The sequence below is a fragment of the Dendropsophus ebraccatus genome, chromosome 9, assembly GCF_027789765.1.
Source record: "Dendropsophus ebraccatus isolate aDenEbr1 chromosome 9, aDenEbr1.pat, whole genome shotgun sequence".
Taxonomy (NCBI): Eukaryota; Metazoa; Chordata; class Amphibia; order Anura; family Hylidae; genus Dendropsophus; species Dendropsophus ebraccatus.
In genome coordinates, this window is record NC_091462.1 from 51,152,427 (window position 1) to 51,179,889 (window position 27,463).

The following is a 27,463-nucleotide window of genomic DNA, read 5'->3' on the forward strand; positions in this document are numbered from 1 at the left end:
GATGGATAATCTATATTACCTTGTTTGCCATTCTTAGTCATTCAGTTTTTACGAAATAGGATTGTGGTACAGACAGGTATGTTATATGCCGAGTACAAAAGTGCAACATGTAGTTGAAGACCCCCATACAATAACATATACAGTGATTTCCCTAGGTCGTACAATATAGATTTTATGTATGACTAATGATTGATTTCATCTGTAATTTTAGAACATTGTTGTAATGGATGAAGCGAGCTGGCATCGGCTACAAAACTGGGTGCAAAGAGGAGGTGCTGCATGACTCGCTTTCTGGAAGACCACACTGAAAGTAGGCAGATCTGTTACATATCCAGGTCACGCATGTCACACTTTATCAGTAGGTAAGATACAAGATTTGTGCTATATTTTCTATGGGAAATCTGAATTGTATTCATAGAAGCTGTTAATGGAATTAGACATTTCATTGTGAAATTTTTGAATCCTTAAGTTTACAGGACACAATGATCCTCACATAGCTCTGTAATACTGATTTCTATATATAGTTTTTTATGTGAATTACTGTGAGGTCTATATTATTATTTTTCATATATCCAGTCTGCCATTTCGCCTATCACTTGTATAGCCCTCTGGAATTAAGGTTGCTTTATAAATAAATAAATAATAATTTTATTTTTAATAATAATTTTTATATTGCGTGACAAATAAATAATTTTCTTTCATAAGGAAAGAGTATACTGTATATCTATCATGATGTTCTTTATGATCAATTTTTATATCAAATATAGCCATTTCTATTAAGATCTCTTTACAATATTTTTAATCTGGGCATGTTTGGTAAATATTTATTTATTTAATTTGAATCGCTAGATATTGTCCAATCATTGATTCGTATTATTGTTATGTTACTAGATCACTAGAAATCTGAGATTTATCATCTCATTTAAATAATATAATAAAAATAATAATTAAGTTGTATAGCGTCAGCAGATTCCACAGCACTTTTACTAATATAACAGCAAAAAAGTCAAATATTAGTAAAAAAAAATATAAAAAAATATAAATATAAATATATATATATATATATATATATATATATATATATACATTTTAAAAGGCAGTAATACAAGTATAAGAAGTAGCAGGTAAAAAAAAATATTCTATTTGTATCTATTTGTCTATATATTCTATATATAAGAATAATATCAATCACAGCCACTGTTCATTTCTCAGGACTCCTTGAAGACAGCAAGAACTTTTATATTTAAAAATCAAAGTAAGAGTTCAATACTGAATCTATATCATCCATATAATGTATAGCACAGAGCTTGGTCGGATCTGTAATTGTAGAGCAGCTTTGTAAGGGATATAATATACTAGATACAAGCTGCTACATGATACTAGTCTGCAGGAAACCCCTATCTGACTAGGTAGATCTGTGGGCAGAAGACTCTCCTGCCAGCAAGTAGGGGGGAATACAAGAGTTAAAACTACTGACATTTAAGTGCACTGGCATAAAAGTGATATAGAAAAGTCCAGGAGACAGGGAAGGGGGGTCCACCTGCATGGCGGGTGGGTTTGATTGTCAGCTCATCTTTACACTGACTTGAGCAGCACACTTCACTGTTGATCTCTGTGCAAGCTGACAGAGAAGGGCAATGTTACTTAGAGAAGGGTAAGCATATGATCAGTGGATGTATTGTGACTCACCGGGGAGATTAGCATATTAATGATAAATATTCATTAATGGGCTGCAGGAAAGGAGTCGCTGACTGGCTCATTGACAGGAGGGAGGAGCAGAGACAACAGGCACGTTCACTATGTTATGTGAGTTACAAGCAAAGCTGAGGGATTACTATATGGAGGAATCACTAGGAACACCTTTTTGGCGCTCGATATGAAATTTCTGTACAGGCAAGGGTGATATAACACAAAAACAGAGCTACATATGTAAGGAAGTAAATGAAGTCTTCGTAAATATATTAAATTTTTAATAGAGATGAGCAAATCGGGTTCGGGTTCGAGTCCATCCGAACCCGAACGTTCGGCATTTGATTAGCGGGGGCTGCTGAACTTGGATAAAGGTCTAAGGTTGTCTGGAAAACATGGATACAGCTAATGACTATATCCATGTTTTCCACATAACCTTAGGGCTTTATCCAACTTCAGCAGCCACCGCTAATCAAATGCCGAAAGTTCGGGTTCGGATGGACTCGAGCATTGTCGAGGTTTGCTCATCTCTAATTTTTAATCATATAAAAGCCTTTTACCCTAAACTCTTACCTGGAACTTACATATAAAGTACTGTACCCAGGACTGAAATTTGACTATCGCTTTAATACATAGGAAATTATACATGCAATTCTAGTACAGTCCGAATAACTTCGGTTTTTCCACATTTACTTTTTTTAGTGAGATGACTCATATTTTATTACATTATTTCACACTAAACAGATGCATTTAACAGACAATATACATATATTTATTTTCTTTAAATTATATATGTAGAAGAGAATCACAATTGTGATACATTTAATATATATATATATATATATATATATATATATATATAAATATATATATATAGAGGTAAATGTGTTTAATTTTTTATTAATATTCGCGGTAGTCGTATTTTTTCCGTCAAAATTTTATGGCTGTAAAGAATATGGAATAATAAAATATTGTAAATAATAATAATCACCATCATCACCATCATCATCATCATCATAAATGTTACTATCATCTACAAAGATTGAGAGAGTTCCATAAATATAAATATATATTTAGTAGCTTCTCCTGTAGGGAAAACAAATTCATTATTCAATACATTATTGATTACATTAATATTCCTATAATCTGATATATAGGTATTGGTTTTATTTTCAGAATAGCTCAGAATAACGAAATATTTATCTGAATATCTCCTTATAGATGTAGATTATAAAATTTATATAATACTAAATACCATAATTTAAGAATTGGGTAAATAAAATGAATCTATACAATTTGAATAGCTTTAACGTAAGATATATTCATTTTCACATGTTATTTAGGTTTCTTTTTATTTATTAATAATTTTGAAAAAGTTCCCATTTTATCTAAAATGATAGGCTTTGCAAATTCTTCCACTATTTGCTTCAGTATAATATTTATGTTCTATCAAATTTTATCAATGGTTATAGTAATCTTATCCCTAAGTAATTATAGAGGACTTAGTTATCGGGTATTCTATTAATATACAAATAATTCTAGACATTTAGTATAATGCTTTGTCCCTCTAAATACCTTTGTACCCTCTAAATACCACTGTTACATGGAGCTCATGAAATTATATTTTAATAATTAATAAATTATATATAAATGATAACTCAATACATAAATCTATACATAACATTTATAAAAACTGACAGATTTAACCCCAAATAATTATTTTTACGACAACAATAAAACCCAGTCTATTGTGTTTTAGCACAGTTTTTTTATATAAATTAAAAGGCTATAAAAAACACCTTAACTTTAGAGGAACATAGTTTTATATATTTTTTTACTGTTGCAGATATATAAATATCAAACTTTACGTTAATCTGTTACATATCTTTAATTTTAATATAATACATTGTGTTAAATGTAATTTCAGTTTGTATATATATATATATATATATATATATATATATATAACCTAGTGTTTGTTTGATCAACGTTATTATCATTATTAGTATTAAAAATATTCAAAAATTTATAACATACTTATATAACAATATACTCCGGGTAAAAGGGTAAAATAACACTATAAATAATATTTTTAGCTGTATTATCAGCTCTCTAAGCATCAACTTTATTCACAGAAAATATCCATTAATTTCATGTGTCGGACTACTGTACTTTTAAATGGGTGTTTTGGTGAAGTCACTTTATATCGATTATCAGTTTTACAGCATAGTAAATAGAAACATATAAGGTCAGCAGACTCCACTTATAGGAAATCTATACAAATCTAAAACAATGACCGAGGGAAACTATAGGACAAAAGAGAGATTAGTTTAAACTTGTGAGGTATTTAATGGTGTTGTCTTAGGGCGATGAGGAATACTTAAACTTCCCATAAAATATCTGTCAGCTGCTATATACAAGAAATCACTAACTTATTACAAATATTTGAGTGATATTAATATTAACTTTTTAATACCTACAAGCTCACCTAAAGCTCACTATAAATTCTGACCATCACAATTGTAGGGGGGGGGGTTAATCTTTCTTTAAGAGGATGTATCTTCTTCCTCTCCTTTCAGTGGAGGCTACAGATAAGTCACCTGTTCTTTATTCTCTGTATCCAGTAACTATGTGGTCATAGTTACCTGTTATTTATCATAAACAAGATACATTATACATAATGACTGTTAAAGGAGTCTCAACCTAAACCAACTGTTCTGCCATGTCGTCCTCCATCCATTAAAGTAATAATAAAGGTTATTTTAAATTTTACTTATTTTACATTTTACAATCAATCAATAAAAACTATTTGCTGTCTTTTGTTATTGTATTTCCTGTTGCACATATATTGCTAGGATCAATGTTTGAATCTAGGCACAGAAACATCCTTACCGATCACATGTAACTGTACCCTGATTATCATGTATTGTCCTATTAATAGTGAAAATATGCATATATGTATGTATGTATGTATGTGTATACATATTATACATATGATCAAGTGTGTGTGACAACTATTTACTATTATATTAAATATTTTTACATGTTTTCTTGATTTAATCCAGACAATTTCAGAATAACTTCTGCTCACACCATGTTTATTCATTGTATCAATGTACAAAAAAAGCTGTGTATTGTTAATATTTTTCTTGATCGGTAAAAATTGGAAATAAAATAGATCATTTTCTATACTTTAAAAATGACAAACCAGTGCATTTAAGCATTGAAAAATATGAGTGCTTATATAGCAAGGAGAATGTAATGTAATAAAAACAGAAGTGTGACAGTGTCAACAGACGCCCAGTAGGTGGCAGCATTTAAGGAGAAACAAGTGCAGGCAGCTCTCATTTCAGCACAAGTGTATATACCTGGACATAAATGTGGATTGTTGGTAGTCTTGCCTTGTGCTCTGCATTCACATAAACGTCCACTTGTGCTTGTGAAAATACGTAGTTAACAATGTTATTCCGTCAACAGTAATATCCAAGTAACATTACATTCCAAAAAGTTCTGTTCACAGTTCTCGTGTTCTTACAAATACAATTGGGCATATAGAAAAAAAAAACACTGAATATCTTTCTATCAGCACATGTTGATAGTCTATTAATCTTTCTTTCATAAATAAAGAATGATATATGCCAGAAGCAATCCAAGTATTTTTCTGTTGTCAAACCATAGTCTCATAGGATTGGAAGTGGGAGGGCAGAAAAAAACTCCAAATTGTTCAGTAAGGAAAATCTCATTTATCATCAAATTTCAATTTAAACAAAGGTATGGACAAACCCCGGAAAGAGCAATTAAATAAATGGGGTATGCAGAATGTATTTCAGTGCCCCAATCATTAGAAAGCAATGCCACATCGAAATTATGTATACATGTATATTTTAATTTGTTTTTCTAGATTATTGCATCGAAGCTGTGGAACATACAATGATAGGTTAAAGGATAAATGGAATCAACAAGAAGAGAAAAAGTTCTTAAAGATTATTCTTTAACTAGCAATAATCTGCAGACAGTTATTTGTTTTGTAGCAAACACTTTATTGCTGTCTACAAACATTGAAATAGTACTTACAACCAGCAGAATCCTGCTTTGTAGCCCACTTCAATCTCCATTCAGAGAATTTAGAAAACTAGGACTGAACCGTTTAATAAACATATATAAACATGTATTTGTACATAGTAAAAAAAAAAATATTTTTTACATTTTTGCTAATTATTGATGAAATTATTTCATATATTATACTCTATGGGTGAGGTTGATTTTATATTGTAACAGTTTTAGACCGATGACAAAAGTTTGTGAAATTATCGTTTAGAACTACATAAGAAGAAAATCAAATCAGACACAATATTAGTTTATGTAAAAATTTTATTCATATTATAAATATACAGACAATACACAAGTAGTAATAACGTAAGAATAGAAACGGAACATTTATATGAAGTATTTAAGAAGTAATTCTATGATACAGAAAAATAACGTCCATCCAACTGTATGCGGGACAAGTCACACGTTGAGATCAACCTGTAATTCGTACAATTTATACTAACAAGTGCTTAATTGTATGCATAATTCAAGCATCCTCTGACTACCTTAATAATTTAACATCAGTAGTTTCCCTAAAAACGTTATAAAATATTAACACTTGATAAAATATTAACAAATTAACAATCTAAGTCTATTCTTTATGATGTATTTACAAAACCTGCCAGCATCTGGTTAGTGAGAGATCGCTCCAAAAGTTTTATGAGATCCTGCTGAGAATAGGTAGGTGGGAACCTGTAATATTAAGTACAAACTGCAAGAGTTACTGATTTTAACATTGGCGGAGAAGGACTTACTCTTTTCCATATCCTACAGGTATGTTATTTCGATCTGATAAAAACTTTTATAAACTAAATAAAATGAAGGTTATTTGGAATCTGCCACTTATTCAAAACTTGATTGTATGTCTAACGAATATCTAGCTGTAAAATTATCTATGTATCCATCTAATGTTTATAAAGAATGTGTCTATCTATAATCTATCTTTATACCTATCAATCAATATATCTATTATCTATCTATCTATCTATTTTCCATCTATCTTCTATCTAGGTATTAAATTAACTCTGTTTCTACCTAATATTTATAAAAAAAATATGTATCTACATTATCTATCTATCTAATATCTATAAAACTTTTTTTTATCTATCTATGTATCTATTTATGTATCTATAAAAGTTTCTATTTATTTATCAATGTATCTATCTATCTATCTATCTATCTATCTAATATGCGTTTAATTATCTGCCTACCTCCCTATTAAATTATATTTGTACGTATCTATGTGTTCATCTATCTAATATATTAAATTATGCATCACTCTCAATGTCTATGTAAGTAAAAAAAATATCATCTATCTATCTATCTATCTATCTATCTATCTATCTATCTATCTCCTATCTATCTATCTATCTATCTATCTATCTATCTCCTTTCTATCTATGCCCAGTCTGCCCAATCACAACATACAATAATTGCGACCAATCAGATACCATCAATTCCTTTTAAGAGTGTGACAATTATTTATACTTGTTTGGAGCCAGGAAGTCCATTATTATTACCAATCCCTCTTAGTCGGGGTGTGTATATCTTCAGGAACTTTCCTTTCACATACTTTATGTAAGTGAGACACATCTCATGCAATGAGGTAAGTAATATACATGCTTTGAGTACATATTGTACATGATTTGCTACATAGATCAATAATTGACTTGTTATTCATAAATGCTAGCATAATATTCACAGTAAGGCATGCATATATATTATATGTGCGTGTGTGTGTGTATATATATATATATATATATATATATATATATGTACATGTATGTGTGTGTGTGTGTGTATGTACTGTTTTGGATGGTGATTATATTATATTTACAGTATACTACAGCGTGTTGTATTATTAGCTGTCTGTCTGTGCACTAATAAATGCATCATTGTATATACACATACTATTACATATATGTATGTATATATAAGTATACATTTTGGCAGAATTTTACATTGAAGTTGTACTTAGTGGTAACGTGGTAAAAATGAAACTATTCTGATGTGTAACTGTTGGACCATAAACGCATCTCTGGCGCCACCAAACAACATTGTAGCGTAACCCATTACAACTGTGCGTGAACTGTAAGTGATTCATTGTGCATTACCCACTGCCGTCCACCAGTAATGTTTGCATATTTTAATCTGTATAATGTGCCAGCAATGGCTACAGCCAGGGGTATGTCCTGGATATCGCTTTTTCCTATAGTTCTCCCTTTCTCTGGATCTAACGGTCCACATAGCACATAATGACAGACAGGCCCAGAATACAATAAACTTGGTAAATTTAAAAACAACTGTAACCTAACACAATAATAAATGTAACCTTTCCATGAATTCTTCTGGAATCTGTAATTCAGTTACATGGGACATTTTATACTGGGTAATAGTCACAGGTCAGACTTACCTTTCATAGGAACTACCATCAAACATTTCCCTTATGTACCTCCTCAACTACTATCCCTGCCAGCATAACATATACAATACAATACATAAGACCATATAAGTTGCAGTCCCATACATAACATATCTACAATGAACACAAACATAAAGTTTTGCAAGCAGTACACAACACAAATAGCGCATGTAATAAAATGTCGCTCCGTGGCTGTGGCGTAGTTGCTACCAGACAGTCCGCGCCTTTGCGTATTTCCTATTTTCAGGCTAGCCCCATATTAGAAGGGCTGCTTTAATGAAACAGATCATATGCTCCTCTATTACCCATAAGAAATGCCAAACCTTCATACAGTCGTAGAGAGAGAAACAACATGCTCAGCATATTCAGCGTGTGCTCATCTCATCCATGCTTCCTCTGTGTTATCCTTCCTATCCAGTCACCATGCTCCAGAATCTCCCTCTCCTATACATAAAAAAATAATACAGGACTGGAATAAAGACGTCTTCCCAGCAGCAATCCAGAGCAGGTTTCTTTCTTGTTCTTCCCTTTTCTCTGTGTCTCTCCCTCCTCCTGTAGATCTGTGTGTGTGTGTTTTTTTTTTTTCTTCCTGTGTGCTGATCCTCCCCTCCCCATATCTGAATCAGATCCTCTGTCTCAATTCCTCTCTTTTTTAATAGCTGCATACATGCTCGCATGCATGAGATCAAGCCTGGATGGGGGTGTGTAAGAAAGAAAGAGACACAGAAAAAAAGCTGAAATAAGGAAACCAAGGACAGCCCCAAAAGGACTTGACTCGAACTTAACTAATAATCAGTGCTGTCTCTGTGTGTCTTGTGCCAGTCACTTTGTGTTGCTGGCAGACGAGAGAGAGATTGGGGCTGTCATATCAGGTTTTTTTTTCCTTTGCAACCATCTGAAGGGGCTCTTAAAGTGCATTGTGTCATTCTGCCAGATCCTACTACATTGAATTGCTTCTCGTCCAACGTGTGAAGAGTTTTCTTAACCAGTCCCCTTTACCTCTCCACACAAAACAGGAAGATTGTGGGGATCCCGGCGACCTCTTTGCCCTGATCACCAACCTATCGTATTGCAGAAGACAATAAGGAAGAGGATAACACCAGCAATAGAGCAGCTTTTTATAGAAGAGAATCAAAAGGAAAGAAAAGAAGACCAAAAAAAATAAATAGTGAAGACAAACTTATAAACCTGGAGTCATTACTTATGATCCATGGGCAGAGTTTCAGCCCATCCCAGGCAACCTACAGACAGGCTTTAAGCAGTAAGTACATATATACAAGTTTGCCGTATGACACTTTGTAATTCATCGAATGCCTTTATTAATGACATTTGTATTAATATGGAGGTAAAAATAGGGATCCTCACTGCGAAGCCCCCCCTCCTTGTACACACAGGGTTACGGCAGGGCAATGAAGGAGGCCATCTGTGTGTATGGATAAATAATATACATTTTTACAACTTCAAAGCTCTTAAAGTTTATGGCAGCTTATTTTCTATAACTTCAAAGCAGTGAAGTTGTCTTGTGCATGCCTCAGAACCTGTATGTGACACGCTGGGAAGAAATCTGCCTGGATAGTTTTAACTTTTTCTGACGACTAATTGTAAGTCAATGCACTGGTAGTAAGCAGGTCATATGTGTGCATATATATATTCACATATCATACACACATGCACATATATACACATATGTGTACATACACACATATATAAATTATATAGCTATGTGTATTTATATGTGTGTGTGTGTGTGTGTGTATATATATATATATATCTATCATACACACGCACATATATAGATATACACGTAAGTGTGTACATACACACACACACACTTATATAAATACACATAGGTATGTAGCTATATATGTGTGTGTATGTGTGTATATATATATATATATATATATATATATATATATATCATACACACACGCACATATATAGATATACACGTAAGTGTGCACATACACACACACACACATATATAGATACATACCTATGTGTGTATATATATATATATATATATATATGTGTGTGTATATATATATATATTTATTTATAAAAGTGGATATTCAGATGTACTTATCTAAAGTAGAGTATGAGAATATTTTTATTGTAAAAAGTCTATACATTGTGCCACTGTTGCACCTAGACCTCTTTGCACACCCACAGAGTACATGATACCAGTAAGCATTTCCATTGACTTAATTTCTTTCTCCCCCCTTCTACATAGATCCATATTATTGCGATCTGCCAGGGAGAGCATTGTCCCCGAACCAGAACAGCATGGAGATGAGAAGTGAAAGTCCCAGCTTAAGGGACAGTCCAGACCGGAGAAGCAACAGTCCAGATGCTAAAAGTCCTCCTCCAATCAAAGTGGCCAGATTGGAGCAGAACGGGAGTCCATTGGGAGCCAGGGGACGAACGAACGGCTCACTCTCCAAATCTGTGGGAGGTAATGAAGCGGCACTTTTAATGTATACACAACAAAGTGGTAGTAATACAATGGCATCGAGACTCAAAGTTCATGTTGACTATGGCTTTTTTTGTCTTTGGTGTTGCATTACAGGAAGTTAGTTTCAGCTTGTTCTTCATTTTTTGTGAATGTAGAGTGGGGTGACCCAAGGGTTGGCATGTTGTAGGCACAGTGCCACTTTGAGTTGCTGGCAGCTCTATGTCACTGTGATGTAAATGTTTCTAGTTATTCCTCGACAGTTTGCAGTCATATCTTTTCCCGACTTACTCAATTTACCTGTGCTCCCCGCAGAATCTGCCTAAAAGATTCTTCTAGGCAGGTAAGGCTTATGTACAATGCAGTAGCACTCTCAGGTTGGATTTAGGTCTCACTTACACTGAGACAACATATGTTTATCATTCTCTGTTCATGCGTTCAGGCAGCAGTCGACACAGTTTACTGGCTGGTGAATGACTATGGTGTTCACCGGTGCTTGCATAAAATTATTATCAAGTTTTAAAGAATTTTTCCCTATTATTTTCGTGATCAAAATTAAATAATTTACTACCAGGGCTGAGGTTACCGCTTTCAATAGAACAAATAGTTTAATTGCACGATTCGATGAAGGCTTTTAGTAGACGTTCAATGAACTAAATCAGCTTGAGGTTAATTTAAAATAATTAGCATGATAAAAAAAAAATCTTGAAGCTGTCAACAGATTATATATTCTATCTACCTTTCCAAGAAAAAAAAAAGAAAAAAATACAATAAAGTTTTTAAAGTTCATGGATGAGTAAAAAAAAAAAAAAAAAAGTAACATAGCCTATAGGATGCTTATTGTGATGATGTTTCTAGGTGCGTAGAAATACATTAAGTATATTACAGTGGCTTGGTTAAGATTTTGGTTAATGTGATACAGAATAATAAAATTATATATAAGAATCATAGGCTTGGAGGCCTTTCAGCTGTTTTTTACACTTTAGTAATTTTTTGGAGTACTTCTGATTCCTACAATTAGGACGATACTAGTAAATATTAAAAAATAAATTAGATGATAATATTGTATACAAATAGTATAGAAGTTATGTGTAATAAGTACATGGCATATATATATAATAATTATATACTGACAAATATAGAGATGCAGAAGGTGTTGTAAATAGCTATACATTGCACAGAAAAGTGATTATCTGTTAGCGTTGCTGCCATTAGGAATGTGTCATCAGTTTCACTAATACTCTTAAACAGAGCTCAGTTGACACATAGAACCCCAAATACCGCCTTGGAAATGAACAGGAGGTGTGTAAATATCTCTGGTGCCAGAGGACGTGATATTTAGGTTAATATTGCTCAGACTCAGTCCATTGCCTGCCTTTGCAGACGTCCTGGATTGTGCCATGTGGCATTGCTAATACGAATGACCCCTTATGCTTGGTCTGACCGTTGCCCTTTAATCATTTGAAAATCATGTATAGATTTGTCTGGCCGATAGTGTTTAGTTTTCTAATTAACGTCACAAATCTGCAGACAGACCACACTTTGTGCTCCTGAGCATGGGCTGCTCTGTGCAAAGACTAGGATCCTGCTGTGCAATGCACGTCTTGGTGATACAGCACGTAAACAGTTAATGCAGGAAATGTTAGACTCTGTCCAGAAACCAGTTTTTAGGGTCACTGAAAATAAGTGTCTGTGAGGTGAAGGTGGTGGGAGGGGAAGGGGGTACTCCATTTCTCCTAAACACTTTAAAGTAAAAAAAAAATTAGGGTGTGTATATATATATATATATATATATATATATATATATATATATATATACATATATATAAGAAACGGTTTGTTTATATTAGAGTAATTGTTAATTATATATATATATATATATATATATATTCCACATTCTACACATACTGTATATGTCTATTCATACACATGTATATGTATATATGTGTGAAAGTCTGCTGAGCATATGTTTGTGTTGCCTGCAGGTCCTGTCTTTCCACCTCTTCATCTATCTCTCCATGTAGATAGACACGTTTCAGTACATTTTCTTTCCATACATAGTTTTGCATTACAGTAAAGTATTTGCTCCGTCATACATAATTGCAAAGTTGTCTGCCCTTAACAAGTTAATTGCCTCGGTATATTTAGTTTTCTATCATATGGTCCTTTGTATGATAAGCATTAGAGTAGGATGAAAGCCCCCTCCATGGGCTGAATGCAAAGTTCCCTTCCACAAAGATGTTCCTACATTCATTGTGGAATGGCCTCACGCTTCTCCTGCTGGGATAGGCCCTTTGTCACTTTACCACCTTTCTTTCAAATATTAACATGCACTTTTTGCAACATCACAGATAGCTTAAATTTCCATATTATGTGGTGGAAAATTGTCATTTAGTTGAAATGGCCTTTCTTTTACATGGTCACTATACTAGATCTAGAAGAATCTTGCACAACAGGGGGTAATAGTTTAGCAATTTCAATTGTACCCTCCGACATTTTGTTAATTTTCCATTAGACGTCTGGCTGTACTTGTGGACAGAAATACATATTTAATTCTGTGTGAAGGATACTCAATCCTAAAGCAGTTAGGGAAGGACATCTCTGATAATTTAATGCTCTTATTTGATAATTGATTTACTTGTTTGATTTCAGACCAAAAGCTTTTAGTGGAAGTAACCAAAAGAATTCCCATTCAATTGTAATTTTCTAATGATTATCAGTGGGTTTCCTGCTATGGTGGGATCCATTGTGGGGGTTTTACATGATTCCATATGTTACGTGTTGTCCGTGCTTTATGCTTTGCTATGTTTAGCTTCCAGCTAATGAATTTTTTTTTCCCCAAAATGTTTTGGGAAGATGAACTCTCAAACATTGCATATAGTGATATGAAATAGTAAACATTTTACTAATATTTTGGAAGAAGGCTGTATAGTAAGTTTGCATTCTACACATTGCCTAATTTATTACTATGGGGTTTGAAGTCTGTAAAAGCCTCTAAAAATTTACGTAAGATTTGATTCGTAGTAGAAGCTATATTTGACATGATGATATTGGCTGTTATACTTAGCATAGCATTTAGGTTACTTTTTATGTTCCTTTGATTTAGTGACCATACATGAGGTATATGGTTTAATTATAAGAAGCAATGAAGTACCTTGAAGAACCAGGTGATCTAAACACCTCATGCTTGATTTACGTTTACATAAGAATACATCATAACTAGTTGCCCATCCGTTTTCTCGCCTCAATGCATAGCAATGGGCAGCAAGTAGTCACATAGGATTGTGCACTATGCCTGAAATGATGATATCTGGTGCCAGTGTTTGATATTATACTGGCATGCTTATAGAGAAAAGGACTTAAGCTACAACATTGTTACTGACTTCTCCAATACAGTACATGTGTTAGGCTTCAACCCATTTTACTAAACCGTCTAGTGGTGTGTTCAGATTTTTTTCTAACAAAAGTTCAGCCACAACCTGGACATGATTATAAACCACCAGACAGAGACAGACGGCTCTGTGAGGCTCACTGCCTACTGAATACACACTGTGCTTCCAACCTAAAGCTGGTGTATATCCTACACTCTCCTCCTGTGTTTATGGGATAAGTAAGGTCTGTCTGGTTAATCAACAATAAATCTTTTGCTGAATTAAAAGTTGACTGCTTAGCCCGTAAACACCACATTAATTGTGTCGAAGCTATTTACAGAAGATTGTCGGCTTTCTAAGGAGAGGGGCTGCTAAAGTCTCAACTTGTCAGATAATTTTTTTTTTTTAATTCTTCATTGCTCTAGCATTACCCAAATTCTTGCAAATCCCATTGTCTGTTCTACATTGTTGACCTGTCTGTTACTAGGATGTCCAATTGGTGCGTAAAGACATGGAAGCAATGTTTATTCCAGATTTTTTTCCATCTACATTTTTTAATTTTAACAATGGGCATCACTTATGTATGTATATTTACCGTACAACCACTATAATGTGTACATTCTGTTTTAGTTTGTGTGTGGGAAAAGCGTAGGCATATACAGTATACACGGAGAATCAGCGTAATGTTTACATATCAACACTATATACACTTTCAGATATCCGTTCCTATCAGGGTTGTTATGTTACATACTTTCAACACTTGATGAAGTGATTTGTCCAAGGTCACAAGGAGATGACACTAGGATTTAGGTGCGGGCCTCCAGCCAGGCTTCCAGTGCTTCCCACACATTCAAGTTTATCAAAAAACATTTTAGCCAAAACTGTTAGGAAAATTGAGACAAAAGTTTTAAATAAAATTGAGTTTGCAGCTCAAACGCAATTTTTTTGGTGTTCTTTTATGTAACAAATAATATTTGTGGATTGGTAGCCCAGACTATAATCACACACCTATTTATTTACTTTTTTTTGTGATTTGTGTTTCTGTGTATGTGTATCAGTATACTTACTATAGTATACACATAAAGGTAAATGTGCGCACACAGATATACACATACAGACAAACCCCAGTATCTACATGGCATAATAATACAAAGCATACTTAGGTTTCCAGTGAAAACCTGTTTATGTTGTCATGTTTATTGGTATTGAAAATGGAACATCATATAGAATCACCTTTACATTTACCTATACTTTATGTATATTTATGACTAAAGGACGCCATACTTAGTTGAGCTTTATCTTACACAGACTTATGGTCATGGTGTGTTACAGTGTTCAGATTTATGTATTGGATCCTATTCTGGATTCAAAATCTCTTTGGGGTGTTCAACAATAAATCTATTTAATATTCCATCAATATTATATTTGGTTTTTAACATATGAACAGACTATATCTGTATCACACAAGGGAAGATGTGTCCAGATATATATTTAAAACGACTGTAGATCTAATTTCCTTAGCTGAGGCCAGTTTCATCCATCCCTAAAGACTGCGTATATGAACATCACATGTGCCTCTTATATGCGTGTCCAATATGATTGTGGCACAGAACTGAGAACTGCAAACTCCGATTAGGATACTTGACCATAGCATATACCATTTCCAATTGTAAATCATTTTTTCACATATTTTATTTATGCCTCTGTTTGTGTGATAGGACATCTATGCAGCAGACTGGCACTGACTTTACACCTTGTTATAGTATATAAAGAGTCCTTTGCCAATGATAGTGCAAGCATTAAAGATAAACAATTGCGACTTTATAATATGAAAGAATTTCAATAGTTCAATGTACACTAAAATCTCAAATATTTTTATAATTGGGGAATTGTCAGAACATACGTCCTCAAGTTGAATGTTTAATTCAGACAATATTCAGTTTTAAGTCAGGTGATGGCAGATAATGGTATCCAGGTAGCAAAGTGCATGTACAATCCAGACAATGGCTCAGCAATAGCGATTATTCTAAAGCTACAGTAACCATAGTGTTTACCATTTGTGCTTTTGTTTGGTCACTGCTTGCTAACTATTATATTATATTACCATTCCATACGCCATGTAGGCTAAACCTTGGGTTTGGGTTCACATTAGATGTTATGTGTACTGACAACAACTCTTGACTTATATTGTATAATGTCTTTGGAATAGACACTGTTGACAAAAACTATTGTAATGCGAGGGGCTATGTGGCAAACAATACAATTGACCCTATCTATGCTCATTTGCTCAAAAACAATATTGTTACATTGGGCAACTTTCTACATAACAGCTTCTATAGAATTACAATGCTACCAGGATTTACTAGAAGCCTGGCATAGATATGTGGTCTGGCAACTATTACACATCAGCAGCAGCAGGGTATGTGAGTGCAAGGCACTGGATAGAACTTTAATGCAATGCATCAAATGGATTTATAAGTGGATTTTTCTATTACTGACATTTTATACTTGACTTTTCTATTATGGTGGGATCAGAATTTGGGTCAGCTGCTGAGGAGAGTTATTGTACAGCCTCACAGAGTAACGCATAGGCACAAGGCAAGGATAGGTTAGTGATGGATGTTATTCCTTTTAATTGGTCAACATATAAAGCTACGTAGTGGATAAGTGTCAGATATAAAAGCTATCTGAATAATATCCTAAAGTGAAGTGCAAAAACGCTGTGTACATTCCCTGACATCCATATCTCGCAATATGGGAAACAGACAATACTTTGCTTCAAGGACAATTTAAACACTCATTATTTGTATACGTTCATCCGTGAATGAAACATTGGAATAAGGCTTGGCCAACATTATCATGCTTCCAGAAGTAAGTGTTAACACGTCCAGTATGCTATGTGTATGATATATGTGAGTATAGAGACACATCAATATCATTATTTGTAGATTTATATTTGGAAAGAAATATAGAAAAACAGGGTTCCCAAGCTGTGAATATATATGAGTTTGGGCTCGGATATGTGTGCGACATAGCCATGTATCTGCTTTCATTATCTCATCACTATTCTCAAAGCCCCCCAAAATATTACATTCTATAGGCTAAATCCATACATCTATACTTTTATTCTCTTTTTTTTGTTTGCTTTATACATTGGATATTTCTTCACTTAATTTTTTTTTTTATCCAAACTCCAACCTTACCATAGCATTCTGCTAATGCTGTGTTTACAATGGTGCCTTGGCTATGTTCACACATAGTATTTCTGTCAGCTTTTTTCAACCAAAATCAGGAGTGGAACTGACAGGGCAAAAGTATAATGGAAAGATTTTCACAGTTTGGCTATGTTCACACAGCGTTTAACAGCTGTTAAACTGACGGCCACCGGGCTGCATTCGGGACGTTCCTGCCACCGATACCTCTGTATCACATCGTTGGGTGGGCCCGCAAATCAATTAACCACTCACTTCAATGTAAAGAGCAGCGGCCGCCGCACATCAATATATGTGAACAGCTATTATTTCCGGGCGCTGTTAACTGAACAGTGTCCAGAAATAATAGGCAGGTACATTATTTTAACACCCGTTCTTTAGAACGGGCGTTAACATAATGATATATACAGTAAACACAGTGGGCGGCATTGCATTGACTTGAATGCAATGCCGCCCCTGCAGTAAAGAATGGACCATTGCAATCAGCGTCCGTTCTTTACTGAAATATTAGGTTGTGTGAACATAGCCTTTCTATGTTTTCAGTCCGCTCCTGGTTTAAGTTGAAAAAAAGATTAACCAAAAGACTGATGGAAATACTATGTGTGAACAGAGCCCTTTAGTATAATAAAAGGTAACTGTTATTATTCTAATTGCTTTGTTTTTAAATGCAAAATTCCCATATGGATACAGCCATTATATGTCTTTGGGTCCTGAAAATAGAACCAGATCAGGAACTGACACATGCTGATATCAGTTTATATATCAGTTTCCTACAGAAAAGCAATAAAGAAAAATGCACAAGAAAAAAAAAAGAGAATGAACTGCACACTTGAAATTAGGACAAAAGAGATTGTGATTAGCAGTTAGATTTTCCCCTATTCCCCCAGTCAACCGTAATTGGTCGAAAAACGAAGTTAAACCAGATTGTAACATCGTATGGACGTTGTGTACTATTTGATAAAGAAGCACCTGTAAAAGCTGAGATTGATCGAACTGGTGCACACTTAACCCCACAGATGTAAATGGACATCAGACTGAACCTTTGATGGACCATCATAATAATATATACATGAAACAGATCTGAATTTGTCCTTTTTAACATTACATTTTTAGCACTTTTGAATATTACTATGTGAGTTTAAAATTTTACCAAAACAGACATTGTTTGACTTAGGACTAGCACGTTGACAAATTCAGCTCAACGACACCTCTATGGTGTTGCGATGGTCACAGGTCATAGAACACCATAGTGACACTGAGAGGGAAGGAAGGAACTTGGATCACAGGTTTCCCTTTATGTAATGTAGGAGGAGTTCCAGAATATCCAAGTCACATTCTCCCATCCATAACTCGTAAGAAAGCTGGTTTAGGAAAAAAGCCACATATGCCTGCTTGCTGAGTAATAGGCCAGACAGCCAGGACTATGCATGTGCCAGTAATATCCCCTTTTTAATACATTCTTTTATACGTTTCATATTGTTATTACATATACAAATGACATCATAATGGGATTTAATAAAGAAAATGAAAATTGAAGTAATACGTTGCTTTGTGGCTTCTTGGGTTTCCCTACAAGCACATCCTTGCGTTTCGCAGTTGGCTACTGGATTGAATGTCTGTTAAGATGTTGTTGTAATGAAGAGTTAAATGGTTAACATGCGCCGTGCACTTTTGTGTTAAGTAACTAAGTTATGTTTCCTCGTGACAATGTTTTATGCCACCGGTTGAGACTTAAGTATCTGAAATGATTAATCATATTCACAAATGTATCAGTAGTAATGTGGATAAGTAACCCTGTCTATACTGTCATTCTTTTTTTTATCTTGTGTGGCCAAAAAGGGGTTAAACATTACAAGGATTTGCAATTTAACTCTTATGCATTTCAATAGGATTGTGCATGCCGCCTTGTAACATACAAAGGTACATGTAGATGGCTGTAGATGTAGATACAGCGTTCTCCATTGGGGGCCATCTATATTGGTGGTTTCCCTCTGGACCTAATAGCATTTAGCAATTTTTTACATAAATTCAGACTAAAAAATCTGCTCTAAAATTTGAAACTTATTTTACCACTTATTAAAAATTGCTATAAGGTTTCTTGGGAATGGGGCACATTTATTATATAGATTTACACCAAGAGAGTACATGGTGCTACTTCTAGTACAGATCTATAGCTGCCATACATTCTCATTTATCAACTTTTTAAGGTGTTTTCGGGACTTTTCGCCATACCATGTAATTTCTTGGCCTAAAAATGTGTGCGATTTAAGTGTCATTGCTTTTGAAGATATTTATTACATGTAGGTCGCAACATTTTTGCTTAGATCACCGGTGGATGGCGTAAAGTCCACTCAAAAGTCATCATACTTGGCGTAACAATATGATGGCATAGGGGGGAAAACACAAAGGGCTAAACAGTTGCAAATAATAAATTCCCCCCAAAGTTTTCTTTTTTTACTTCTATTATGCATCTATATATCTAGTTACCCATAAATAAATTCAAGCTTTTGCCATACTGTACGAATCTGGTCTTAAACAAGTGATTCCCACTACAAATCTTTTTATGTGCCCTTCCCCCAACAAAATCCTTTTAGCTATTCTCTCCTTGACTATTGATAAAGAACAGCTCATTTTTTCCATATACATTTCTGAGCATTCTAGGTAACTGTATATGGGAAAATTTAAGTAGGTTAATTTAGCAAAAAAAAAGAACCTTTGCCGTTAAAATCTCCTGGTAGCTGCAGAAGCTAGCACAATGCAGTCTGTTGGCAATGGACAGGTTAAATTGTCCTAATAACCAGGCAGTATTTAGTAAAATCAAAAGTGCTTTGGTGCTGACAGCTTTATATCCCTACTGGGTAATATTCGCTTACTTGAATTGGCAAGGTCTTTCGACTAGTAATTTACTCCATAAGATTTCAGCATAAAAGCAGATGATTGATGACGGCAAATGCCTATTTATGAAATTGTTGATTAGAACTTGTAAATCCCCTGGGAGTAATTGCATTCTTTTATTTTTACCCACACTGTATTGTAAATAAAAATTGTTTGCAGATATTGTGATTTGTCTTCCCCCCCCTATGTGAGTTGTGGGTTCTGCTGTACAGAGTTAAATATCTCTGAATACTTTTCTGCTTCTTTGTGCTACTGGAAAAATGTAAAACCTGTTAAACATTTGCGTGCTGTAAAAACATTTGTTCAGGATTTACACACACAACAGAAGTATTTTTGCCTTCCATAGAAATTTATATTATTTTCTTTAGAAAAGCCTGAAAAGGATCTTAATAACGAGAGTGATTCGCCCCAGGTGGTAATTGTAAAATGTACAGTGACAGTGAGAACGTTCAGCTGATTCCAGTAGAGTTTCGTCATATACAGACAGCTATCTAACTGTGGGAAAAACACCCCCCCCCATCACCTCCAGACGTGATCACGTGGTAAAGCCGACCCTACAGATGCCACCTCGTCTGGGCACTTACATGTGAAACAAACATCATTTCATAGGATTAAACCAGTGAATAGAAGGTTTTATTTAAAATAATCAATAAATAAGAATTAACATGTTTTCATTAAACAACAGCCATTGTTGCAGGTTTGCAACAACGGCCATTATTTAATGACAGCGACTAATTTAATGACAACGACTTTAATTACTATGGGATCCTAGCCGGAGTGTATACATTCTGGCCAAGATTCGATGCGGCTGCACAAAATACTGACATGTCAATTTTGTTCAGCTGCTATTCATTGTGCAGACAGTGTAAAGTATGGCTCCAGACGTACTTTACATTGTTTGCAATGGCTAATTGGAATGCGGGCACACCCATATGTGCTCACATTCCAATTCCAAAGAAATAAAGTTTATCTGGCCAGTACTGCAGTACCGTCTAGTACCGAACTAGACAGCTGCCGTGTCACAGAATGGCCGCTGTCTTGCAAAGTGTGAAAGTGGCCTAAGGCTATGTTCCCACATAGTATTTTTGCTCAGTATTTTGCAACCAAAACCAGGAGAGGATTGAAAACACATAAAGGCTATAATGACACACTGCTGAAACTGAGTGGATGGCCGCTATTAATGTAAAAAAATTACCGTTTTTTCAAAACAATGGCTGTTGTTGTGAAATACTGGCAATTATTTGCTATTAAATGACACCCATCCACTCAATTCAATTTCAGCAGTGTGTCATTATAGCCTTTCTGTGTTTTCAATCCACTCCTGGTTTTGGTTGCAAAATACTGACCAAAATACTGAGTAAAAATACTGAGTGGGAACATATCCTAATGCTGTGTCTATGTTTTCCAGGACTCCCTAGGGCTGCATCCAACTACTACAGCCACTGGTAAATAAATGCCAGACGCTCCAGTTTGGATGAACCCAAGCGTGCTCGAAGATTTGCTCATCTTTACTCACAACCCTGCAGAGCCTTGCTACAGCTTTAGATTTTAAATTTCTACAGTACCTGGCATGAGCAGAGAATCTGTAAATCCCACATAAGCAACTCTATTGTACAGATCCCATAGCCTGCTGCGGGCCCATACTACATCTCTGATAAAGTGTCAGATTCTGTGAAGATGTGCAAAGGCTAGTTTACTACTGTTTTATACAGTGTGTATTAATGTACACATAGGGGAAAGTCACATATATCATAGAGTCCCATAGTTAGGCTATGTTCACACACAGAGTTTAAGGAGAAAATATGGCAGTATTTTGATAATTACAACCATAAAAAAAATGATCATGGTTATGTATAATCAAATTACAGCTGTATTTTTCCCTCAAAAAACTGTGTGTGAATATCATCTGAAAGCACTATTCTATCCAGCAGACCCCACTGCATGCATTCCCAACAGAGGTGAAAGTGACACACTTTTGGACTCCGTCTGACAAATTGGGATTGACACGGTTAAAAGGCAGTAATCGCTCTGTGATTACTGTATATTTGTTCATCTCTACCTGTGATCAGCTCTATTATGTGTGACCTGATAAGTGATCAATTTCTCCACAGTGCCACCACAGGAGAAAGGAAGTATTACATGGTGTCCACTTGAAATCAATAGGCTATGTTCACACTTTTTTTTTTAGGTGAAAATACAGCTGTATTTTGATCATTGCAACCATACATCAATAGCATGATTATTTACAGCCACTTATCAAAATACAGCTGTATCTCCACCTCAAAAAACGTGTGAACAAAGCAATAGGCTGGGGGGTGGAGATGATCTTTGTGGTCACTCTCTGCTCATCCTAATTGATAAAGGTCATGTATGAGGACCTCCTTTCTATCGCATGAGAATGGACTAATAGTAAATTGGAAAACGTATTCTATGTCAGACAACCTCTTCAATATAGAAAGATTGACATGTTGACATTTAGATGTAATATGGAAATGTTTAAGCATGTAGTTAGTATTGTCATAAATATATTTAACACCCGTTTATTATGTGGTAGTTGAACCTGGCAATCTGTTGTCTGAGTCCTATTCATAGATGATAGGGCGGCCTGTCATCTTTTATTGAGTTCCCCTAGACGCCCTGCATGTTTACTATAAGGTGTCTCTCATTTTAAAAGCACAAATTATACAAGAAAATTCCTTCAGGACTCCTTCATGCACAATGTTTTTGCAAAATTTGTAAAAGCCATAAGGAAGCCTATGGGAAAAACACCAGAATGATGCTTTACCTAGAAGATCCTGCACAAGATACTGTGTATATAGGCCCTGCATTCATTTCCTATAGACTTCACAGCACATTCTGCCACAGCATTTTTGAAGGGGGGGGGAACCTAAATTTTCCCAGGAAAATGCTGCATAAAGCTGTGTGTAAATTCAGCCATAACCAATGTCCAGGGGTGTATACCGTCTGATAATGCAGGATTTAGAAGTTCATCATGATTTTATCTTGGTTTTCCTATTATTTCTATAATTTCTATTACACTACAAGACACACAAAAAAAGATTTTTTTAAAACAAGGATAAAGCAAAAAAAAAAAAAAAAAATCTAAATGTTGTCAATTACAAAACATATAGTGTGACATGATAACATGTGTGTGACTATTCTAATGAGAATTTGTGTATATTTTGTTCCAGCATCTCGTGACTGATTTATTAAAATGTAGCGCTGCCATAGTGAAAGTAAAAAGTTGCCAAAAAATTAGCAAAAATTGCAAGCAAATTCACCTGGTACTGACCAGATGTAAGCCTACACCTGTTTGTGCTACTAAAAAGTTGCAAATGATAAATTGGTCACTAACCCTGGATTATGCAAACTTTTGGGTGAATACTCAAAACAGGCAGATTTAAAAAAGTAGCATCTAAAAAGTATTCCCACGCCAAATACTAGTTTATAAATAGAACTTAGACCAAAAATTAGCAAAAAATCCAATCATCAACCTAAAAATAGGTGCAAAGCCTTTAATACATTTCCCTGATACTGACAGCCTCCTCAGGGGGTCAAAGATTTTATGCATGAAACCACGTCAATTTATTTTTTTTTTCTGATGTACTGCAATTTTATAGAAATGTTATTGTATGAGAAATTACTAGCTAACCCACTAGCCAGTGCATTCTGCACAGTAAAGGGCTTGTCAGCTCTCGACAATCCCTGTTGATGAAGGTGTCACTTACTGATACACTGAATGCAGATTGGGACCCCAAATGTTAGTCTGGTCCTAGAGGGTGAGAGGAGACTTCTGTAGCCAATCTCTGCTCTTTCTTATATGAAGGACCCCTCTATTAACTCAGAGGGTCTAGTTACCTGAACGTCTTATATGCATACTTTATAGCTATAAACGTTGGTTCCTAAAGCTGTGTATATGATGACCCATATAGTATATTTGAGAATCCATGCATACAGTTACTGTTTTGGCACTTTGGTCAGTGTTAGAGACAGACTCTGATGCTTGTATCTCACAGGTCGGGAGAACTCACGTGCCATGCACTTTTATTTCCTCCGTGAATAAGAATGAGTGACCTGTGAGAGACACGGTAGATCAATAGTTCAGAAAATAAAGATTTTTAGTTTTTTTTTACACTGAGTGAACCTTGTGTTCGCGCTGTATAAGAGTTTAAGTATCAACTTACTGTAGCCTTGACATAGATTGTATCTATTGCTTGACTTACGCCTTACTTATAGTTTAATGGACTAATTAAAAATTCTTAGTAAACTGTCATTGTGATAAACTCTGATGGCTCATCACATCTGATCCTTTACAGATCCATACATGTAATACGACACTTTATTATAAATATTTTCACATAGATAACAATTATAGCAGATTTTTTTCTATTCCATTTTTTTTTTTGCCTTCTATGCCAACACCAGCATGGGTAAAGTTGGAAGTCAGAAGCCAAAACGTGTTTAGGTAAATTACTGCACATGCTTCCCCGGTAAGGATGTTCTCACTATATATATATATATATATATATATATGTGTGGTGTCTGTCAGATGATCATGAGCTCTTCATGGGCAATTTTATTGCTATAAATTATTTTGGTGAATTACTGTTCCTCCACCTGACACTGACATAGACACTTGTCTATAGCTATACAATTGTACTCTTCACTTAGCTTATTAAGAGCCCTCCTAAATCATGGAGATTTTTAGGTTACACCTAACAGGCTTACAGAAGGGGTTACATTGCCTTCCCCATCATATCATTAGGGGAAGATATGGACAATAAGGTGGTAGTTTACTAACATACAAGTCTTCAGGCTCAAGGTGTAGAATTTAGCTTTAGCCTGGCAAATACATTGCACGGCAGCAGTGAGGCCAAGAACGGCAACATAAATCAAACTCTGTTGAATTTATTGCTAAAATGTCAGGATGAAATTTATGCTAAGACGGCTTCATTGAAGAAATGATATAAGTTCTGATGAAAATCCTGGAAGCTCTTGTTTGGTGTCAGTAGACAGATCCACTAATAAAGAGTATCTATAAGAGGTTCATGGTAACATGTTTCTCCTGAATGGGCCCTCAAACTACCACTGTTTATAGTAAGTATGGCATCACAGGCCATGGTGCCATGGTGCTCAGTCGGGTGCCACGATTATTGTTTCTACGAAAATTTCTGTATGACTTTGTATGAAAGAAGGGGCATAAGAGGGTACACTGGGTCTTATAGAAGTTTATGGATGATGCTTTACAGATCTGTGCAAAACTATAATTTGCTTTCACTGTGAGGCTACGTTTCCACATAGGATTTCCATCAGTTTTTTTTTTTTCAACCAAAACCAGGAGTGGAAATGACAGGGAAAAAAATTATAATGTGCACAGTTTGGCTATATTCACGCTACATTCTTTTTCATTAAAGAACGGACGCTGACTGCAATGGAATCAGCGGTCGTTCTTTACTGCAGGGGCAGCAATGCCATCCGCTGTGTTCACACATCGTTATTTTTAAGCCGGTTCTAAAATAATGTGTTAAAATAATGTACCTGCCTATTATTTCCGGACACTGTTCATTAAAAAGCGTCCTGAAATAATAGCTGTTCGCACAATGTAACGTGCAGCAGCGGCCGCACATTACATTGAAGTCATTGGCTAATTTGCGGGACACCTTGCAGGACATTGGCTGATTTGCGGGAACACCTTGCGGGACAGTGGTATCAGCTGCAGGAACCTCCTGAATGCAGCCTGATGGCCAGCAGTTTAACAGCGTGCATTGCTATGCAACGGACGCTGTTAAACGTAGGGTGGTACATAGCCTTTCTGTGTTTTCAACCCACTCTTGGGTTTGGTTGAAAAAATACTTATCGGGAACATATTGGCGAAGGAGGCCATCTTGTAACATAGACAGCCGCCTTTACGTGATATGTTCCCGAAACAGGAACATAGCCTATATGTAATGACTGATTGTAATACTTTTTTTTTACTTTAATTTTTTTTTTTTTTTTTTTTAGTATCAAGTATTACTGATTGTAATACTTGATATTATTAGTCAGTCCCTGTGATTTGGAGAGCACCAACACATTTTGCCACCATGTACATAGCTTACGTGCACTCACATAATCTTAGAATTACAGACACGTGTATATATATATTTTATAATGATACATTTTTGTGACTTACAGATAAATGTATACTTCTCTTTACATAAAATGTTGGCTAACATCGTAGGTGGGCCGAGTGGTTATTATCTGTCTCCAAATTCTATACTTCAAATTTTGTTAAGAGGCTGAAAATAGACAGACTTCTTTAATGCTGCCTAAAAAGTGCCCCGTGTCTTTTTACTGAGGTTTGTTTCATATCCTGGTCTGTTATTAACAAAACTACATATTTAGTTACAAAAGGAGCCCAGAGTACTGGATATGATGTTTGCATTAAGTGAATGGCAGGGAGACTCCCATGAAATATACATTATAAAAGTATAGCACATGTGTCTGACATTTCCCTTTTAACCCTTGGTTGCTTGGCACTGTATTGATCAGTGATGGATTGCATACAGGGTTTTTCAGCAGGGGGAAAGGGGGGGGGGGAATTTTGTGTGAAGTGTTAAATAGAGCAGCTTCTGTTTTTATAGCTATAGCTCTTTTGGGATAACCCAAGTCTGTGAGCCAGATATCATGCTGTGTTTAACCTATCGGACAATGAGACTCAGCAGGGAATCAGTAACTCAGAGTAGTCTTGTCACTTGTCAGCATGTTAACAGCTAAGTCTTTCTAGCTCTGTAGTCTGTCTTTAAAATCCCCTACACCACATAGTCACTCCAGCGTCCATCCATATGTTTTTCATGCTCTCTACACTGTAGAATACAATTATGATGAGTCAAAGTCTTTTTATAAAAAAATAGATAAAACCTTATAAATTTTAATCATATTCCAGTATTGACAGTATTACAGATCTTATACACATACCAGCCTATACTATACATATACACTCATACTATACACACATACCAGCCTATACCATACACACATACTATACACACATACCAGCCTATACTATACACTCATACTATACACACATACCAGCCTATACCATACACACATACTATACACACATACCAGCCTATACCATACACATATACTATACACACATACTACACACATACCAGCCTAGAGGTTGATATCACAGTTAGACTATGCTACACAACTTTTTTAGGCAAAATAACGGCCATTGTTTCATAATTCTGGCAATAAATAACATTATTGCCACCGTCATTGTTATTCTTATTTTTAAAACATTATTTTTATTTTGCATAAAAAGACGTTATGTGAACAAAGCCTTAAAGCA

The 27,463-nt window shown here is 35.0% G+C and overlaps 1 protein-coding gene across 4 annotated transcripts in view; it reads left to right on the forward strand.

The window, feature by feature from the left end:
• The first annotated feature begins 344 nt into the window (after positions 1-344).
• SATB2 (SATB homeobox 2) overlaps positions 345-27,463 on the forward strand; it is a 166,475-nt gene continuing 139,356 nt past the window's right edge. For 2 of the 4 annotated variants that reach the window (XM_069983272.1, XM_069983273.1), the window contains exons 1-2: positions 8,867-9,461; positions 10,431-10,652. In XM_069983272.1, the coding sequence (XP_069839373.1) occupies positions 9,404-9,461; positions 10,431-10,652 (280 nt within the window). In that variant the 5' untranslated portion in view covers positions 8,867-9,403. Of the gene's footprint in view, positions 363-7,303; positions 7,385-8,866; positions 9,462-10,430; positions 10,653-27,463 lie in introns of those variants that run through there. The other 2 variants (XM_069983271.1, XM_069983270.1) reach the window with 2 other exon arrangements.